The sequence below is a fragment of the Dasypus novemcinctus genome, chromosome 4 (assembly GCF_030445035.2).
Source record: "Dasypus novemcinctus isolate mDasNov1 chromosome 4, mDasNov1.1.hap2, whole genome shotgun sequence".
NCBI lineage: Eukaryota > Metazoa > Chordata > Mammalia > Cingulata > Dasypodidae > Dasypus > Dasypus novemcinctus.
Genome location: NC_080676.1, coordinates 102729628 through 102749959, shown reverse-complemented (window position 1 = coordinate 102749959; position 20332 = coordinate 102729628). Strand labels below are relative to the sequence as shown.

Genomic DNA, 20332 nt, shown 5'->3' with positions numbered 1-20332 from the left:
CACCATTTGGCAAGAGTGTAACAGAATTTAGAATTTGATTTGGCTTGGTGTCTGTCTGGAATGTTGGGCATTAACAATAAACTGCAAAGCTTCAGTGCTTTAACACTGTAAAAGGATTGTTGCAAAAACTATAGAGGTTTGGTTGGCCTTCCTCTATGTCAGTGGTTCTTAACAAGGGATCTGTGAGCCTGAATTGAAATTCAAAAAAATGTTATTCTTGTGTTGTGTTGGTGCAGGTGTGATATAGTTATTAAATAACACTGCATAGTGTGGACTTACTAAGGTGTCTGTGGTTTTCATCTGATTGGCAAAGGGGTCTGTGGAACAAAAAAGTTTAAGATACCCTGCTTTGTGTTGCAGATATGCCATCTAGAAGACATGGTTTCCAAGTTGCCAACACAGGGGAAGAGTGTGATCTAAGGGTCATGGAAGCTCTTAACTTACCAGCCTGGAAGTGAGAAGCATCATTTCCATTCACAATCCAGTGACCATACTAGCAACGTGGTTCCAACCTAACTGAAGGAGAGGGTGGGAAAAGGATGGGCAGTAGTATTTCCCACATGTTTGATAATTGATACTTTGAAACTCTATACTTACAACATTGTATAGACAGTTTAACATTGTTTCAATTTTTTAAACATACAGATAAAACTTCCATATTACTTTCAAATATACTTAAAGTACAGCTTTGTGCTGAAGTACATGCTGTCATTTTAAGAGATCCTTTTGGGCTCCCTGCTAAGAACAAGCAAACTTTTATGTAATTGTTTTGAGACTTGAGCAGATCATTTAGCTTTTCTAAACCTGTATCCTAAATTGAAAAAAGGCATAATACTTCCTCATTCATGGGTGTGTTGTAAAGCTTAGATTAGAGATTGCATAAAACACTTGATACAGGTAATAGTACATGGTAAGTGGTTAACAATGTGAAGTTTTCTTTGTATTAGTATTGTTGATATCAAAGTGGGAAAAACATATTACTGTTAACCATAATATCTGATCCTTCTGAATTAGTGTTTTACCCATAATCACCCTTAGAAAGTACACTTTATGGAAACATGCAATGCTTTGCACAGGTTCTGGAAAAGAAATATCATTATCTTCTGTGTGTTCTTCTCTTGATAGGCCAATATGGGGAGTTTCAGAGGTCATGCCCTCCCTGGAATCTGCTTCCTCATAATGGGTCTTTGGTGGAATACAAAGAACAATCTGAAATATGCCTGCAAAAAGTACAAGAGGACATGCTACCTTGATTCCAAAGCTTTATTCCATCGACTAGAAATTTTGGAGGGACTCATTATAATCATTATGTCTTTAACTGGTGAGTGGACTATTTTTGTGTTCTGTTTCCCCCATTTTGGTATTTTCACATGGAAAGTGAGGATTTACTATAAATCAAGAAATACCTGAAAGGGATTGTTTTTCAAATTTTCTTAATATGTATTGTAATTGTAATTTCCATCTAGTATGGTTTGTTATGAAAGTGTTCTTTTATGTTTATACAAAGGCCTATTTTTAATGAAATTAGTCATAGTAAATAACTTGCCCATACAGTCTGTGTAAATTTCCTTTAGAATATTGGTTGGAACCTCTGAAATAATTTTATATCAAATATTCTGATGCCTGAAAGAATAAACTCCATCAGAAAATATTTTGAAAAATTACACCAAAATAATCATGTGGCTATCAGAAAGTTTCAATAATAAATCATTGCCAAATACTGTAGAGAGGGGTCAGGAAGAAAATCTTGCTTCATGCACTCATCCTTTTTCCTTGGTACATAATGGAGAGGGATGTTAGGCCAGATGACTTCTTATAACCTTTCACTGCCTATGAAGCTTCTTTGAAAATGTTCTGTGTATTCAGAATCCCACCGTAATTTCCTCTTTAGGGACAGTGAATCTTTCTACTTTCCCATTGGATGCTTTATTCAGGACAATAGATCATTGCTATGGCCATCAAATTAGAGAGACAGCCATTTCCAAAGAGAAAGCTTCCTTGTCAAATTTTGTAGATTAACAAAGAAACCCCCTCCCCCCTGAAAAACCCAACAACAACAAACCAGCATCCTTCAGAGAGTTTAAATGTTTGTATTTTTCAGTAAACCATATATTATAACCATTTGGGCTTTCTCAGTTATCCCTAATTGGGTAAAATCTGAATTCATTAGCATTTTTATCCTGAACCAAGCAGGATAAAACTCCTATTCATGACAGCTACCCAAGGAGGTCCTAGACAGAGGAAGTAGTCAGCCTCTTTAGATTTATCTTGTAAATCTAAACTTCCAAATAATTTAGGATTATTCTTTGTCACTAGATTGAAATAGGCACCAGAACTTAGATCATCAATTTTGAAGGTCTGAAATAGATAATTGAATAAATTGGTTTATCTTTCACTGAAAATGGTTAACAGAACTAGTATTTGAATGTCCAAAACAAGCCTAAAGCACCAGTGCTCAGAAGAGGACACTAGATGGGAATAAGCAATGGATTAAATCCTCCTGTATCTCCCTGCATTCTAGCTAAGGTTGTGGAGAGGGCTGCTAAAACTTTGATATGATACTTTCTATCCAGGCTTGGTTGGGGAACAGTTTATTCCTGGAGGGCCTTACTTAACCTTATATGACTATAAGGAAGGCCAATGGAACCAGCTCCTGGAATGGCAACATTGCACCATGTATTTCTTTTATGGACTACTCGGTGTGTCAGAGATCCTATGTTTGACCATCAGTTCACTTCCTATCTCCATTACCAGGCTAATGCTCTCAAATGCCTTATTTGTGGAGGGTAAGTATGAATGTTTTCTTGCACCTTTCATGATTATTGGGCTTTTTTATTTTGTCTTTACTTTTTTTAATGTTATGTTAAAAAAATATGAGGTCCCCATAAAGCCCCACCCCTCTCACGCCCCTCCTCCCACATCAACAACCTCTTTTATCATTGTGGCACATTCATTGCATTTGGTGAATACATTTTGGAGTACTGCTGCACCACATGGATAATGGTTTACATTGTAGTTTACACTCTCACCTAATCCACCCAGTGGACCATGGCAGGGCTTACAATGTCCAGCAACTCTCCCTGCAGTACCACCCAGGACAGTTCCAAGTCCTGAAAATGCCCCCACATCATATCTCTTCTTCCCTTTCCCTACCCTCAGCATCTACCATGGCCACTTTTCCCACATTAATGCTACATTTGTCTAACTCTTTACAATAACATACTGTTGGTCTCTTGGGGCAGCCTTAATTGATAGGTCCATGTGTCTGAACCACAGTGACATATATTTGGATGCTATAGGCAGGATGCCAAAGATTTTTCTCCTTGTGTAAATGAAAAGGATGATGATGAAGCTGGAATTTGTCTATGAGATTTAAAAAGTTACTACATCATGGGGGCATCCAGATCATCTTTTCCCACTCAGCACAGTCCACTATAGTTTGATTCTGTGTATAATCCATTGGATTCAATTCCATTGAAGAGAGCTTCACCCCTGTATTCACCTTAGCTCCTGCTCTCCCAGCTCCCTCATGCTTATCAGTGATTCTCCTGCATGGAAGAGCTTCAAAATATAGTTAGTTGACAATTTTCTGATGTATTAGAGAAGAGAAAAAAGCTTGGGGAAGGAAAAAGTAGTGTTAGATTTCAAAGTTTCCATTCGAAAGAGGTAGTGATGGCTCCAAAAATGCTAGAGGATTCCACTACTGTGGGAAGCAGAGGTCACCTGACCTTTTGGACAAATGTATGCAAGCAAAATTTTGTGGACATGAGAAAGAAAGAGCAAGGGAGAGGGACAGAAAAAGGAAGAAGGAAAGAGAAGAAGAATCAAGTAAGAAACACTGAAATAGAGAATCAGCAATGGCCCTTGGTTACATTGTAAAAGATAAGCTGTTTTTCCCTTCTATTAGCTTTTGTCTTCTACAACCATACTCATGGCCGGGAAATGCTGGACCTCTATGTGCACCAGCTTCTGGTCTTGATCATCATTGTGGCAGGCCTGCTTGCCTTCATGTATTTCTTCATGCGGAGCAATATTGTTCTGGAGCTTCTGCTGTCAAGCTTAATCCTGTTCCAGGGGAGCTGGTTCTGGCAGGTGAGTTGGGTCCTCTGGTTAATGTCCCTGGTGTCTCTGTTTATAACCTTTTCCCTTTGTTGGTGGGGCAGTTTTTTCTAGAACCCAGAGACTTCCCTCTGTTATGCCGGCCTATAGTGAGAATGTGGGCCTCTAAGAAGTTACGTGTCCTGGTGTGGCTCACTGGCCCTCACGGGGTGTTGACAGAGCAACTAGGAGGAAGTTGTGTTTCCTCATCTTCATCACACACCTGAATGTCTGTTATATTGGCACTCTGACCTGGTGCTTTTGCTTGGAAGCAGATCCAGATTCTACAGCAGTTTATAACCTAATGCACACATAGTCAAGAAATATATAAAGGCAGGAATGGGAAGGAAGTAGCATATGTTGAAAAATAACTATGTCGGCCACTATACTGGGCTTTTATATACACATAGCTTCCTTTTGTCCTCATGACAACCTGGAAGTTAGGTATTATCACCCCCAATTTAGAGATAAGGAAGATTCAGAGGGATGAAGCTAGTCGTCCTAGATTGCACAGTAATGGAGAAAGGATTCTCGTGTATGTCTATTTGGTGCTCATATTCCAGGCTCTTTCTATTTAATTCTACTGAATCCCTAACCTTGGTATGATGTTGTAAACATGAATTCCAATCAGTGAACATATGTTTTACAGGGTCTGAAAAGTCAAAATCTAATACACGTATATAAATGTAAAGAAAATCTAGGGTGAAAGGTGAATGTGGTTTCATAGGGAAGACTTCTTTGAAGAGATTTTTAGTCACCAGAGAGAGAGCAGGGATTTGGGATGATGAAATTATTCCAGGGATTTTTGCATTTTACAAGGTTTGGGTGATCAAAAGTACTGGAAAACTTGTAAGTGTCCTTCCACTACTGCAGCTAGGGGCCCTGGGGCTTCTGCGTAAGCATTAACTTCTCCCATAGCTCCCGGAAGGTTTTGAGCATGGTCTCAGGTCATACAGCCTCAAGATCCTCCCCTGAGTCCTTAGCCCGGGCACCAGAGGAGCTTGGGCGGGTGCTGACCGCAGCAGAACTGTGCGTGACCGCGCCTAAGGAGTGCCTTGCCATTCCTTGCGTGTAACTGGTGAGGAAGAATTGGTAGCTCCAACCCACCCCTCTCTGTCACGGAGGGACTTGTTTTGGGGTTCCCACTGACTTCCAGGAAGGACCCGTGTCTCTCTGACCCTAGTTCAGACGGTCCCGCGTTTCCACGGTGTTGTTGGGGTGTCTGGAGCCCTCAGGGAAAGGCGCGGGAGATGCAGAGCTGGTGGGGGTCCGCGGGGTGGACCAAAGAGCTATCCCCTGAAGCAGCATGGGAGTTCAGTCAAGCAAGATGGTGCTGGGGAAATATGACTGTTAATGAAGCCAAAGGGAAACTAAAAGAGGCACCAGAAGGTGCCCTTGATTAGGGACAGTTCGCATTCCAACTACCTGCTAACAAACTTGCTGCTGGACCAACTAATCTGCAAATCGAGTACCAAGATGGGAGTTTGGACTCTTGCATATGTGTCAAGTCCAAGCTTAAACACGTTGACGTTGTGGTTCATCTAATAGATTATGTTCAATGTGCAAGGGTAACCTGACCCCCTGGAAGCGCCCTGGAACAGCACTGTTCACCTCTATCGGACCAAACTGCTCTAGAGGACAGCACCTGTGGACTTGCCATGAGCAAATACTGGTACCATCCGGGGACTTGCTTTACCAACCAGACTGAAAGATTACCTAGAAAAATATAAATTCAGATATAATTGTTTCTCTTTTTCTAAACTTCTCTATTAGAAAGTGTCTCCAAATGCAGCTTTGTAAAAGAAAACCAAAACTTGAGTTACTGCATCCTTGGTATCCTTGGCAAAAACCAATTGATCACATATGTATGGGTTTATTTCTGATTTGCAGTTATACTTTTTATCTACATGCCTATCCTAAAACCAATGCGATATTATTTTGATTACTGTCACTTTGTAGTAAGTTTTGAAATCAGGAAGAATGATTCTTATAACTTTTGTTCTTTTTCAAGATTGTTATAATTTTTGGGCTCCCCTGAAATTTCATATAAATTTTAGGATCGGTATTTTTATTTTTTCATAAATGACTGTTAGAGAAATAAAAAAAGCCCATAATCAAATTTATATGGAAGGGTAAGGTAAGGGATCCTGAAGAGCCAAAAATGTCTTAAAAAATAAGAATGAAGTTGGAGGACTGTCACTTCCTGACTTTGAAGCTTATTATTTAGCTACATTGATAAAAACAGCTTGGTACTGGCATAAGAATAGACAAATTGATCAATGGAACTAAACTGAGAACTCAGAAATTGAGCCTCACATTTACAGTCAAATGGTTTTTGACAAGGCTGTTAAGGTCACCCAGCTGGGCCAGAACAGTCTATTCCACAAATGGCGCTGGGAGAATTGAATATCAATATCAAAAGGAAGAAAGGAGACCCCTATCTTCCACCTAATAAAAAATTAACTCAAAATGGATCAAGGAACTAAATATAAAAACAACAACCTTAAAACTCCTAGAAAAAAATGTAGGGAAACACCTTCAATTCTTGTGGTAGGTGGTAGTTTCTTAAGCCTTCCATTCAAAGTATGAGTAACAAAAGAAAAAATAGATAAATGGGACCTTCTCAAAATTCAACACTTTTGCACCTCAAAGGGTCAAAGGGGTGAAAAGGTAGCTGACTCAATAGGAGAAAATATTGGGCAATTTTATATCCAATAAGGTTTAATGTCCATGATATATAAGGAGAACATACTGTTCAACAATAAAAAGATAAAGTATCCAATTTAAAAATGGGCAAAAGACAACTGTCCAAAGAAGAAACACAACTGTCAAAGCAACACATGAAAACATGTCCAACATCACTAGTGTTTAGGGAACTGTAAATCAAACTACAATGAGATATAATTTCACATGTATTAGACTGGCTGCTATGAAAACGTCAGAAAACTATAAATGTTGAAGAGGATGTGGTAAGAAAGGAACACTTATACACTGTTGGTGGGAGTGTAGAATGGTATAGCTGCTATGGAGAACTGTTTGGCAGTTTGTAAGGAAGTTGAATCTAGGCTTGCCGTGGGACTCAGCAATAACATTGCTAGTTTACCCAGAAGAGCTGAGAGCAGTGTTACGAATAGATAACTGCACTCACATTTTCATAACAGTCATTCACGATTGCCAAAAGTTGGAAACAACCCAGGTATCTGTCAGTTATTGGATGGATAAACAAATTGTGGAGTATACACATGATGGAATATTATGCAGCAGCAAGAAGAAATGAAGTCATGAAACATACAACAACATGGATGAACCTGTAGGACATTATGTTAAGTGAAGCAAGCCAGATACAAAAGGACAAATACTATATGATTGCCCTATTATGAACTGAATATATGTGCAGTATAAATGTATTATGTGAAATATGAATATGGGTAAAATTGCATGTATAAGACCATTTTTCTTTGAAGCTGAACAAATGTAGGTTAATACTACAAAATGTTAATATCAGACAAAAAATACTTTATACTAAGTGAAGAAGACCAGACACAGAATACTTCATATTTTATGATTCCATTTATATAAAATGTAGATATAAATCAATTTACAAAGATGAAATTAGATTAGTGATTATGTAGGACTGAGGAAGAAATGCTAAGGGGTATGGAACCTTTGTGGTGGAATGGAATCATTGTAAAATTTTGAGATGATAAATGCACAAAATGTGATTATATGAAATCCATCAATTAGTGGTTGTGTAGGGCAAAGGAAAGAATGCTAAGGGGTGTGGAGTCTTTCTTTGTGGGATAATGAAATCGTTCTAAAATTTTTGAGATGATGTATTTACAACATTGTAATTATACTAAAAGCCTTTGATTATGTACTTTGGATACATCATATGGTATGTGAATATATATCATTAAAACTGCTTAATAGACAAATAAATAATTGTGAAAGAATAGGCAGAAATAGCAGCTATTTACCACAGGGGAAAGAAAGAGATTGAGAGGTGGGAAGTGGACTTGGCCCAGTGGATAGGGCATCTGTCTACCACATGGGAGGTCCGTGGTTCAAACCCCGGGCCTCCTTGACCGGTGTGGAGCTTGCCCACACACAGTGCTGATCCGCTCAAGGAGTGCTGTACCACGCAGGGGTGTCCCCTGTATAGGGAAGCCCCACACACAAGGAGTACCTCCCTTAAGGAGAGCTGCCCAGCACAAAAGAAAGTTCAGCCTGCCCAGGAATGGCACTGCACACATGGAGAGCTGATGCAGCAAGATGATGCACAAAGAGACACAAATTCCCATGCCGCTGACAACAACAGAAGCGGACAAAGAAGAACACACAGCAAATGGACACAGAGAACAGACAACTGGGGAAGGGGGTCAAGTGGGGAGAAATAAATAAAATTAAAAAAAAAAGAAAGATTGAGAGGTGAGGAATTTTCTTGCTTTTTTGTCTGCTTTATGTCTATTATTATTATTATTGAAATAATGAAAATGCTTTAATAATGATTGATTTGATGAACACACAACTATGTGATTATACCAAATACCCTTAATTGTACACTGGATAAATTGTACACTTTATCAATACATATCAATAAAATGGATTTGTTTAAAAAATGACTGTTAGACTTTTGATCAAGATTGCATTGAATCTGCAGATCACTTTGGGTAGTATTGCTGTCACATCAATAGTAAATTTTCCAATACATGAACACAGGATGATTTTCTATTTATCTAGGTCTTTGTAAACTTCTTTCAAAAATATTTTATAGTTTCAGTCTACAAGTCTTACATCTGCTTGGTTAAATTTGTTCCTAAGCATTTTATTCTTTTTTATTCTATTGTAAATGGAATTATTTTCTTACTTTCATTTTCATATTGTTCATAACTTGTTTTAGAAATACAACTGATTTTGGCATGTTGATCATGTACCTTGCATTGTTGAATTTATTTATAAGCTCTAATTATTTTATTATTTATGTATTCTTTAGAAGTTTCTATATATAAGATCCTGTAATCTGTGAATAGAGATAATTTTACTTCTTCCTTTCCAAGCTAGATGCCTCTTATTTCTTGTTCTTGCTTAATTGCTCTGGCTAAAGCTTCTAATAATAGTATATAATGTTGAACAGAAGTAGCCAAATCAGGCATCCTTGCTCCTGATTTTAGGAGAAAATTATTCAGTCTTTTACAATTGAGAGTAATGTTAGCTATGTGTATTAATTTTAAAATCTTTTTGTATTCTACTTTTGAAATATTGGAGTGAAAGTACACAGTCTAGAAACCTAGGACATTCTCTGAAAGTCCTTCCATTCCCAGAGAGAATTACTATTCATACTTCGAAATTTTATTTTAAAATGTCCTTTTAAATTATTTCCAGAAATATTACTTGGTACATTCTGTTCATATTACTAAAACAGGCAACAAAACTTGGTATTTTATCTATGGCATCTTGTATAATAGGGGTACTACATTCCACTAATAGTCAAACCAACCATTTTAAAGTGGACCACCTTTGGGAATGTGGCTGGTGATTCTAATTCATGCTTTTTTTAAAAAAAAATAATTTAATACATGTTTTTTTTAAACATATGTAGATTTCATAAATGTTATATAAAAAATATAGGGGATTCCCATGTACCCAGCTCCTTACCCCTCCCACATTACCCACATTAACAAGATCCTTCATTTGTGTGATACATAAATATGCACTCTAATGTTCATAGTGGCATTATTCACTATTGCCAAAAGTTGGAAACAACCCAAATGTCCATCAAGAGATGAATGGATAAACAAAATGTGGTATATACATACTGTGGAATATGACTTAGCTGTAAGAAGGAATGCAGTGTTAACACATGGGATAACATGAATGAATTTTGAGGACCTTATGTTGAGTGAAACAAGCCAGGTACTGAGGGACAAGCATTACATGCCCTCCCTGATATGAATTAAGCAAACTGAGCAGACTCACAGAGCTGGAGTCTAGAATATAGGTGTATTACGGGAGACAAAAAGGGAGAATATGGTTGTAGGGTGGGGAGGTTGTTGGGGGAAGGAGCAAGTGAACTCTGGGGATTTGCAAGTATTGGTTGAAACTACAACGTTGGGAATGTTCTTATGGTAGGGGAGGGTTACTGGTTTTGGGTGTTTGTTGTGGAGGACATGCAGGGCAGGGCATACCTGCGGCATGACTCAGGTAGTGTGTGAGTGTTCATCTTGACATAATGGGTTATATCCGTGGGTGGAGACCCACATAATGAACAGGAAGGTTTTGGACTCCCATTGTGGGGAGCCCTGCTATGTTCTCAAATAGAGGTGTGGGAGTTTCCCAAGAGCATAGGTAGTGCCTAATAGGGGAGATCACGATGTCAAGCCCTTAATGTTGTTGCAAGTAGCTATGAATCTTGCTCTTCAAGTAGTAAAGCTTGATGGTTTCTGTGGGTCCTGAGGGGATGGGGAGGGAGGAATAGAATAGATGGAGCATTGGACATTTTGGGGGTGATGGAATTGTACTATATGAGCTTGCAATGATGAATATGTTAAATTTCACCAAAATTTATCAAATGGTATGGTCGAAAATGTAAATCATAATATAAATCACTGACCATGGTTACTAACAATGTTTCAGTATTTGTACATCAATTATAATAAATGTATCATCCACATGTAAAATTTTATTAATGGGGAAAAGGGAAAAGGGGGAGAAGGGGGAAGAAAACTTCTTTGGAGATAAAATTAAAAAATAAGATGCAGAAGAAATGTCACTGTACATACAAGACAACAGATCTTAGTGTGATGAAAGACATAGTCTCAAAAATTTTTTTTAACTTTTTTCTTTTTTATTATTCCAGTTTTTAAAAATTTCTTGTATTTTATTTCTTATTTTAAAAAAATCTAATGCATGCTTTTTAATTTAAATTACAGATAGGTTTTGTGCTGTATCCCCCCAATGGAAGTCCTGAGTGGGATCAGAGGGACCATGACAACATGATGTTTATCACCATCTGCTTTTGCTGGCATTATGCAGTCACACTTCTCATTGGTGGAGTGAATTTTGTCTTTGTAACCTGGTAAGTTAAATGAGTGTTTTTCATGGGAGTTCCATTCATTATTATCATCAATACTCAATAGTGTTAAACCTAAATCGAAAGGTAATTCCATTTCTTAGCATCCAGCAAGTCAGGTTAGCAAAGCAGAAAATTATCTGCTACACAGAAATTCTCATTAAAAAGGATAATACTGATTTAAAGTTGGGGTAGCTCAATAGTGCCTCTATAGTGCTTCTGACTTTCCACACAAACTTCTGTACCTCCATATCTTTGTATTTGCTGTTTTCTCTTCTTGAATGCTCCTCATACATCTCTAGTAAGACCTCTATTTGTCCATTTGTAGTCTTCAATTATACCATTTCCCAAACATGGTTTCATTCTTTTGCCAACTTTTTTGTTTCACACTAAATTTTGAGTATCTGATTAATTTGACATTTACTCTAATATTTCTAAAAAATAATAGTCAATTGAACAATACATGTTTCTACAAGGACACTAATACAATGCTTCACAAAGCATTGAGCAGCAATATAATAGTGAAAAGAATACCAATTCCTACCTTTGTCATTTAGCTGTGTACCTTTTGGCAAATTACTTATCCACATTAAGTCTAAGTTTTATCATTTGTAAAATGGGGATAAAATAGTGCCTATTTTAGTGACATAATAAGAGTCACTAATTTTATTGTTATTATTATGTATCAAAAATGAATGAGGTATAGACCCTGCTCTAGAAGAACATAATAGTCTATTGGGAGAGAGACAATTAAAATACAGTGCAAAACTGAATTAAGTATCTATATGTAATTACAGAGGGAAATTTTGGATTGCACATATGTCAGTAAAATAAAAATTTAAAAAAACTTCCAACCCAGAAAAAGAAAAAGGAAATTATTGGAACAACTGAAAAAATTGGAATATGGACTATGTGCTTTCTATCAATGTTTAATTTCTTGAACTTCTCAGAAAATGTACCCAGAACTGTTATGTGTTAGAAAATCATGATGGATGCAACCCGCTCTCAAATGTTTAGATGATCTTTGGATGGATGGAGATAGATAGATAGATAATAGAAAGAATGCTATGCAAAATGCTATAAAAAGCTTAAGGGTGGTAAATCTAGATATCTTGATGAGGGGGTATAGTGGAGTTCTATTTATTTATTTTTATTGTTTTCGCAACACTCCTGTAAGTTTTAGGTTATTTCAGAACAAAAAGTTAAAGAAATACAGTGGAACTCTTACAAGAACTATCTCTTGTAGCCCAGAGATGCCTAACCATAAGTGAAAATTGGGCAGCAACTTGAAGATTGTGCAGGAGTAGACTGGCGTGAGCTCAGTTCCTCTTTCTAAGGTAGCTAATGCCTAACCATAAATGGTTTGGCTGGTAGCAATTAACAGCACCTGATCTGTCAGGCCTAAGTGCTGATAAAAATGGTCTATATGCAGTGTTCAGTATGGTGGCCATTGGCTATGTCTGACTAATGAGCTCTTGAATGTGGCTATTGCCACATTAGTTTTAATTAATTTAAAGAGCCACATGTGCTAGGGCTCACATCTAGCCGGTGCTCCAGATTCCTAAAATGTAATAGGTGCTCCTAGGACTGGTGGGATCTCAGCCTCTGTTGGAACCATCTTTCCATTCTTCCCTCTAGATGTAGCCTCCAGGTCACCCTTCTTCCCACTGGGCCCTTCTTTTTGGCTTCACTACTGATGCAGCTTTGGTGCTGGGTCTCTGAGTGAGGAAGATATTTCCTTGTCAAGTTCCTTTATATCTCTTTAAGGCTTCAGGTCAACCTGCCCTGATTGTTTCAGATGTCTAAGTGTCTTTGGGTGTTGGAAATTCTACCTTCTCAGTGACTTGTCCCTGTCAGTTCTATCCTTTCCCTTTTATTTATTTTTTATTGTCTTTTTTTTAAAAGATACATAGATCACAAAAGATGTTACATTAAAAAATATGAGGTTCCCATATATCCCACACCCCACAGCACCCCACTCCTCCCACATCAACAACCTCTTTTATCATTGTGGCACATTCATTGCATTTAGTGAATACATTTTGCAGCACTGCTGCACCACATGGATTATACTTCATATTCTAGTTTACACTCTCCCCCAGTCCATTCAGTGGCTTATGGCAGGATATATAATGTCCAGCATCTGTGCCTGCAATATCATTTAGGGCAACAGCATGTCCTGAAATACCACAACATCACATCTCTTCTTCCCTCTCCCTGCCCTCGGCAAATACTGCAGCCACTATCTCCACATCAATGATTCAATTTCTTCCATTGCTAGAGTCCCAATAGTTCTTTAGTAGAATACCAATAAGTCCACTCTAATCCATATTTTATTCCTCCGTTTTGTGGACCCTGGGATGTTGATGTCCACTCCACCACTATATCAAGAGGGGGTTTAGATCCCACATGGCTAATGGATGAGATTCTCCTGCTTGCAGTTGTAGCACCCTCAGTTCCCTGGTGTGGTGGTTGACCATCTTCACCTCCCTGTTAGCTGACTTGGGTAAGTCCAATGAACTGGAGAATAGGAGTTGCAACTCTGCTGAAGCTCAGGGCCCAGTTGGCATGTGACCAGTCCAGAGATTCAAGTCTTCTGAGTATACACCAACCCCAGAGACAACCACAAGGTCAGTAAAAGTGACAGAAGAGACGTGTAGAAAGGTCACATCTGAGTCCAACTCTATCACACTCAGAACTATAAATTGCAAAATAGGGCCCACTGACAAGGCACTGAACTCCAGAGCCATCTGCCATGAAGGTAGAACCTGTGTGTCTCTGTAGCCCTCAGGAGTACCACTACTTGGGATTGTATCTACTTTGGCTGTCTCTGGGATCCTGCTGAGATGTGTATAAGCACGACCCCTGTGAGGACCTCCAGACTCATTTTGAAGTCTCTTAGCCATGTAAACTCATTTGTCTTTACCATATCCCCTTTTGCTTTAAGGTGTTTCTCTAGTGGAATCACCTGTTGGTGATTTGTAGTAATCCCTTGGAGGCTCAACCCTGGGAGTCATGTCCCACGCTGTGGGGAAGGTATTGCATTTACACGTGGAGTTTGGTTTAGAGAGTGGCCATATTTGAGCAACATGGAGGCTCTCAGGAGGTAACTCTTAGGCAATCTGCAGCTCTAGGCCCAGTTGAAATTTCAGGCACACAGGCTCATAAGCATAGTCATCAGTATCAAGGGGTCATCATTGGATCATCCTTTTCCACTGGTCTTTTCCCTTGCATTTGGGCAATTGTTGCTGTTCCACTGGGGAATGTGACAGACCTTTCCTGGCTAGGAACTTAGCACTTCTTCACTTGTCATTTGTAACTCTAACTACTATGAAAATACCCAACGAATATCCAAACATATTTATATGCCCTATATACATGCCCTGGAGAACTCCCTCCCAAGCATGTGTCCCTGATCAATAATACCCCACACCAGTGTTCCTCCCCTTCCATAGTTGAACCCCTCTGTGGTCTAAAATTTCTTCAAAAATCAAGCCAAATATATTGCCAAATTCAAATAGTAGGTAAATGAAATAATAATGATAGTTTAAAGTTCAGAAATAGAATACATACTAATTTATAAAAACTAACATAAAGTCAAAAATAAATTGGGATATTAAAAAATGAAAAATGTCATAAAACTTTATTTTGAAGTTTTGCCTTTCATCACTGTAATAGGTGTTGCCCTGTATGTACAGTGGCAAGGCAGTTTCTTTCATTTCTTCCTTGGTGTCTACATCTTTATTTTATTTTTAATTTTGTCTTTGAAATAGTTTTAGATCACAGAAAAATCACATATACAAAATAGGGTTCTCCCATATATCCAACATCAAACCCTTTCCCCCTTCCCCAGCAATGATCTTTTTACATGTTCATTTTATATTTGCTGCAGCTGATGTACAGATAGTGAAACAAAGCTACCAAACATGGTTCTGTTTTGGTTTACATTATGGTTTATATTTTAGATTGTATACTTTTCTAAATTTTTAGTTACATTATGGTTTACAATTTAGACTATACACTTTTATAAAATGTTGGTGAAATTTAACATATCCTATATCCATCATTGCACGATCTTGTGGAACACTTCCATTGCTCCCGTTACCCCTGCTTTCATCTATTTTATTCCTCTCTTCCCCTCCCCTCAGGGCCCACAGTGACAACCAAGCTTCACTGCTTGAAGGAACTGATTCACAGATACTTGCAACAATGCTGAGGATTTGACACATTAGACTGCCCTCCCTCATTGGGAGCCACCAATTCTCTCAAGAGACACCCTTCCCCATGTTTGAGAACATCAGGCCTCCCCAGGATGGGGGTACACCTTCCTGGGGTCTCCACCCAGTGATATAACACCCTATGACAACTGAGCACTCACACACTCCCTAGAAGCCTGTCCCTGTGCCAGATGTCCGCCCCCCCTGTAAAGCACCTTAAACAAGTAACCCTTCCTTAATATATTTTCTATAGAGTTTTCTCAACATTATAGTTTCAAATACATACCTGATAATCTCCCATGTTCATCTGCTCCCCCCAACCCTCCCCCAGTTCCTTGGGCCATCTGTCCCATCCTCCCAACCTTAACCCCCTCAAGCCTGCAAAGCCCCACCCAATAGTATCCTTATGCCCCCATCTTATTCCTTCCCTGTACAACTACTTACCTCCACTTTATCATAGATTTCACCCATGTAGGTGTCAGCTCAAAACCTTCTTCTCCCCCCCATTTTCCTGTAAGCCTATCATCCAGTCTCTAGCTCTCTGAGACTTGGTTTGCATATTTCATATCCGAAAGTTCATGTAGTATTTGTCCTTCAATGCCTGGCTTGCTTCACTCTACATAAGGTCCTCAAGATTCATCCGTGTTATCCCATGTGTTTGTACTGTATTACTTCTTACAGCTGAGTAGTATTCCATTGTATGTATATTCCACATTTTGTTTATCCATTCATCTGTTTTGTTTATTTTTCCAAGTGCTTTCGTATTTTCTATTTCATTTAGTTCTTCTGATCTTTGTTCTTTCTTTCTTCTTCCTTTGGGGTTAGTTTTTTGTTTTGTTTTTTTTAAATTAATTTCTCCAAGTGTGCTATTAGGTCTTCAATTTTACCTCTTTCTTCTTTTTTAATGTATCAATTTATGGCTATGAATTTCCCTCTCAGTAAAGCTTTATCTGTATTCCATAAATTTTGCTATGTTGTGTTGTCATTTTCATTAGTTTCAATGTAGTTACTGATTTCTTTTGAGATTTCCTCCTTGACCCACTGTTTGTCTAAGAGTATGTTGCTTAACTTCCATCCTACCCTTTCCCTTGAATCATGTACACTAGCTGGTTGTTAAGGCTGGCTCTGTCATTGAGTGAAACTTGGCTTCTTCCCCTGTTATTCTAAGCTGACATCTGGGTCTCATCTCCTTAGAGGCTGGGAAGTCTCCAAGAACAATGTCAGTATTCAAGGAGCCTCTCTTCTTCATGATAGCCCTCATCCAGAGCAAAAAGAAGCCTACTGTCTCTTCCTGTTTCAAAAGCCCCCAGATTCTTAGTGAACCTCTAATCTACTTACAGTTCTCTGGAAACCAGAAAGTCCATTGATATCGTTCAGTCCTCTACCCCACCCCCAACTTCTGCCCCATGTCACACTGTTTTCTAAACTTTTGAAAATGCAGCTCCCTATATTTGACATCCACAATAAATGTACATGTTTCAACAAAACCTCCTTTGATTATGCCACCCCTTGCTCATCTCCCTTTTCAATTTTCTCAGCACTTCAATGTCTACCATACATTAACAATTATAATCTATCTTGTGATATTTACTGTTGGTTCATGTGTGTTAGTGTTTTTGCTAGGTAGAATGTGTCTCCTTGAGTACAACACATTTTTCTTATAATTTCTTACATGTGTGACATACTTTAAACAAATAATAAGCATTTGATAAACACCTGTTTGTTATTTCAATATATCCTTTTTTCAGTGTTATTATAGTTTAGGCTTCATTAGTTTGGAAATCGTGTTTTAAATGTTTTCCATTTTTTTTCTTATATTGCTCTTGTAGAGATAATACCAAGACTGTAATGTCCTGACAAATATTGATAAAAACTTCAGGAAGAGCTTAAAAAAATCCAGTACTGCCTTTCAGTGAGATCACATGGCAAGCTAATTCCATCCAATAATCATAATGAGCCTTTAAAACCCATTTGGCTAATTGATTGTTGGATTATTATATCAGAATCCATCTCACATTACACAAAGATTACCACAGAAGTGAAACTGGGTTATGGAACTACTGTTTCCTCCCCAACAAATCTCTGAAAAATGAAGCTTTGCTTTCCAGCTTCCCAGAATAATGTTTCAAAGATTGTCTCAATCCCATGGCTGATCCTGATTATGAAAGCTCATAGGTGATTCCTGAGTGTTTGGGAATTGTATTAGTCAGCTAAAGGGGTGCTGATGCAAAATATCAGAAATTGGTTGGCTTTTATAAAGAGTATTTATTTTGGTAGTAGCTTACAGACAACAGGCCATAAAGCATAAATTACTTCCCTCACCAAAGTCTATTTTCATGTGTTGGAACAAGATGGCTGCTGACATCTGCAAGGGTTCAGACTTCCTGGGTTCCTCTCTTCCAGGGTCTTACTTCTCTCTGGGTTCAGGGTTCCTCTCTTTCCAGGGCTTCCTTCTTCCTGGGCTTAGGGTTCCTCTCTTCCTGGGGCTTGCTTCTCTTTCCTCTGTATGCTTACTCCCTGGGGCTCCAGCTTAAGACTTCAGCATCAAACTCCAACATCAAAACTCCAACATCAAAACCCCTCAACTCTGTCCTTTGCCATGTCTTTTATCTGTGAGTCCCCACCCACCAAGGGGTGCAGACACAACACTCTAATGACATGACCCAATCAAAGCTCTAATCATAACTTAATTATGCCCAGGTACAGACCAGATTCCAAACACAATCCAATATCTATTTTTGGAATTCATAACCTTATCAAACTGCTACAGTTATGAATAACTTAGGCATCCAGTTAAACAATCACATAAAACATTCACAAGACATATTGACATATTGCATCTGTTTGTTTACACACTGCCTGAATCCACAGAAATTTTCACGCAGCTCTAAAGCCAAATAAAAGTGATTTTCCTTTTTGGGTTGCCCTATTTGCATAGATAATTTGGAGTTTGTTTTATAGAAGCATTTTGTTCTGGGATTTTATTTTAAAAGTCATCTAACATGAGATGCCCTTTCATTCCCCTCAGGTTGGTTAAATCCAGACTTAAGAGGTTTTGCTCCTCAGAAGTTGGACTCCTGAAAAATGCTGAACGAGAACAGGAATCAGAAGAAGAGATGTGATTTTGGTGGACATCTAGTCTTTCTAGATAAATCTTTTATTTTCCTTGTCTTTGTCTATGGTTTTCTTTTTCTTGAGGTGTCCTTGAGTGTAGCATTGATATTTCCAATTTTGTTAAAGTATTTGAATTTAAGTATTTTATTTTTAGATTTTTAAGTTTGATTTTGGTGATTAGTCTATTTTGTATGCCAGTGATGGTATTCAAGGGGCTGGAAGGACTCTCCCAAGATTATCTAATGGTTGATGTCCACACCATGAAAAAAATTAATTTTATTTGCCTTCTACATATTCTCAAGCCTCCTCTGCTTGCTCCCACTTGTAACTTGTTAAACATGGAATTATGCTTGCTCGTCGTGGTTGCTGCAATGAGAAATAAATGGTGCCTGCACCTTATTTCTGAAACCTCAAATCTCTGTTTTTGTTATACATTTGCACCCCATCCTAACATGATGAAGAATAATTTACATGAAACCAAATTCTTCATTTTGAGGTCTTACTCTGTTGCAGGTGAGTTATCCCCTGGGGAGTGGGCCAGAAGTCCTCCTGATTCGTGTAATCTTTCAGAGAAGATAAAAGATATTGTTACTTTAAGTGTAAAGTGGTTATTTGCAATAGCAGGGCTAAACAGATCTGTCACGACAAAGAAGAAACATGTCTCTCAGTGAGAAGATGATTTACTGTGAGTGCACAATCAAGGAAATGGGGGAGTCTTCTCAAACCCATTCCAAAGTGAGATTGGGAGTTTGGGTTTTATTAGGCATATGAGAGGGGTAGGGGAGAAGAAAAACAAGCAAAAAAAAAAAAGTGATGCTGGGGTCTTGTGAAGAGGGTACTTATAATTTCTCAAGCACATCAAACATGTTTTTTTTTTCAGTGACTAAAACACTAAAATTTAGATATTTCTGCCCCAACTTCTCAAGGATATCAGTCTCTTTGTCTCTGAGAAACAATTCAGATTTACTGGTTTACAAGGTGCCCCTGAAACTGTTCTGTCTGGTTTTGCTTTGAGACATTATATCTTTCCTGTAAGGAAAACTGAGAAGGTCTCTTTAATATCCCTTAGAGAACTGAGTGTAAAGAGTAAATTTCTAGATTCTGATCAGGTTCTTGTGCAATGCGCTCTGGGCTGCCCCTCGAACCTGATGCCATGGCAGAGCAAGTGTCCAAGCCGGTGCTATTCATATGCCTGGGTGACATTTGTCAGTCACCCATTGCAGAAGCAGTTTTCAGAACACTTGTAACTGATCAAAATATTTCAGATAATTGGAGAAGAGACAGTGCTGCAACATCCACGTATGAGATAGGAAATCCTCCTGAATATCGCCGGCAAAATTGCATCAAGGTGCATGGTATTCCTATGAGACATGCTGCACAGCAGGTTACCACAGAAGACTTTGCCACATTTGATTATATATTATGTATATATGAAAACAATCTGAGAGTTTTGAATAATAAAAGTAATCATGTTAAAAACTGCAAAGCTAAAAATGAATTACTTGGAAGCTATAATCCACAAAAACAACTTATTATTATTTTTAAGATTTATTTTTTATTTCTCTCCCCTTCCCCGCCCCACCCCCAGTTGTCTGCTCTCTGTGTCCATTCACTGTGTGTTCTTCTGTGATCGCTTCTATCCACTAGGAATCTGTCTTTCTTTTTGTTGCATCATCTTGTTGTGTCAGCTCTCTGTGTGTGCAGTGCCATTCTTGGGCAGGCTGCACTTTTCTTTTGTGCTGGGCGGCTCTCCTTACAGGACGCACTCCTTGTGTGTGTGGCTCCCCTATGCACGGGACACCCCTGCATGGCACAGCACTCCTGGCACGCATCA

At 38.4% G+C, this 20332-nt stretch overlaps 1 protein-coding gene and 1 pseudogene across 1 annotated transcript in view; both read left to right on the top strand.

Moving 5' to 3' along the window:
* The window catches only part of LOC101440155 (transmembrane protein 45A-like), a 108700-nt gene extending 89794 nt beyond the window's left edge, over nt 1-18906 (top strand). The window contains exons 2-6 of the mRNA XM_004479222.5: nt 1126-1321; nt 2574-2786; nt 3908-4092; nt 11028-11173; nt 18413-18906. Coding sequence (XP_004479279.1) covers nt 1132-1321; nt 2574-2786; nt 3908-4092; nt 11028-11173; nt 18413-18506 — 828 coding nt within the window. The 5' untranslated portion in view covers nt 1126-1131 and the 3' untranslated portion in view covers nt 18507-18906. The remainder of the gene's footprint in view (nt 1-1125; nt 1322-2573; nt 2787-3907; nt 4093-11027; nt 11174-18412) is intronic.
* On the top strand, nt 5036-5871 carry LOC139438794 (suppressor of cytokine signaling 2 pseudogene; annotated as a pseudogene).
* Nucleotides 18907-20332: the final 1426 nt, after the last annotated feature.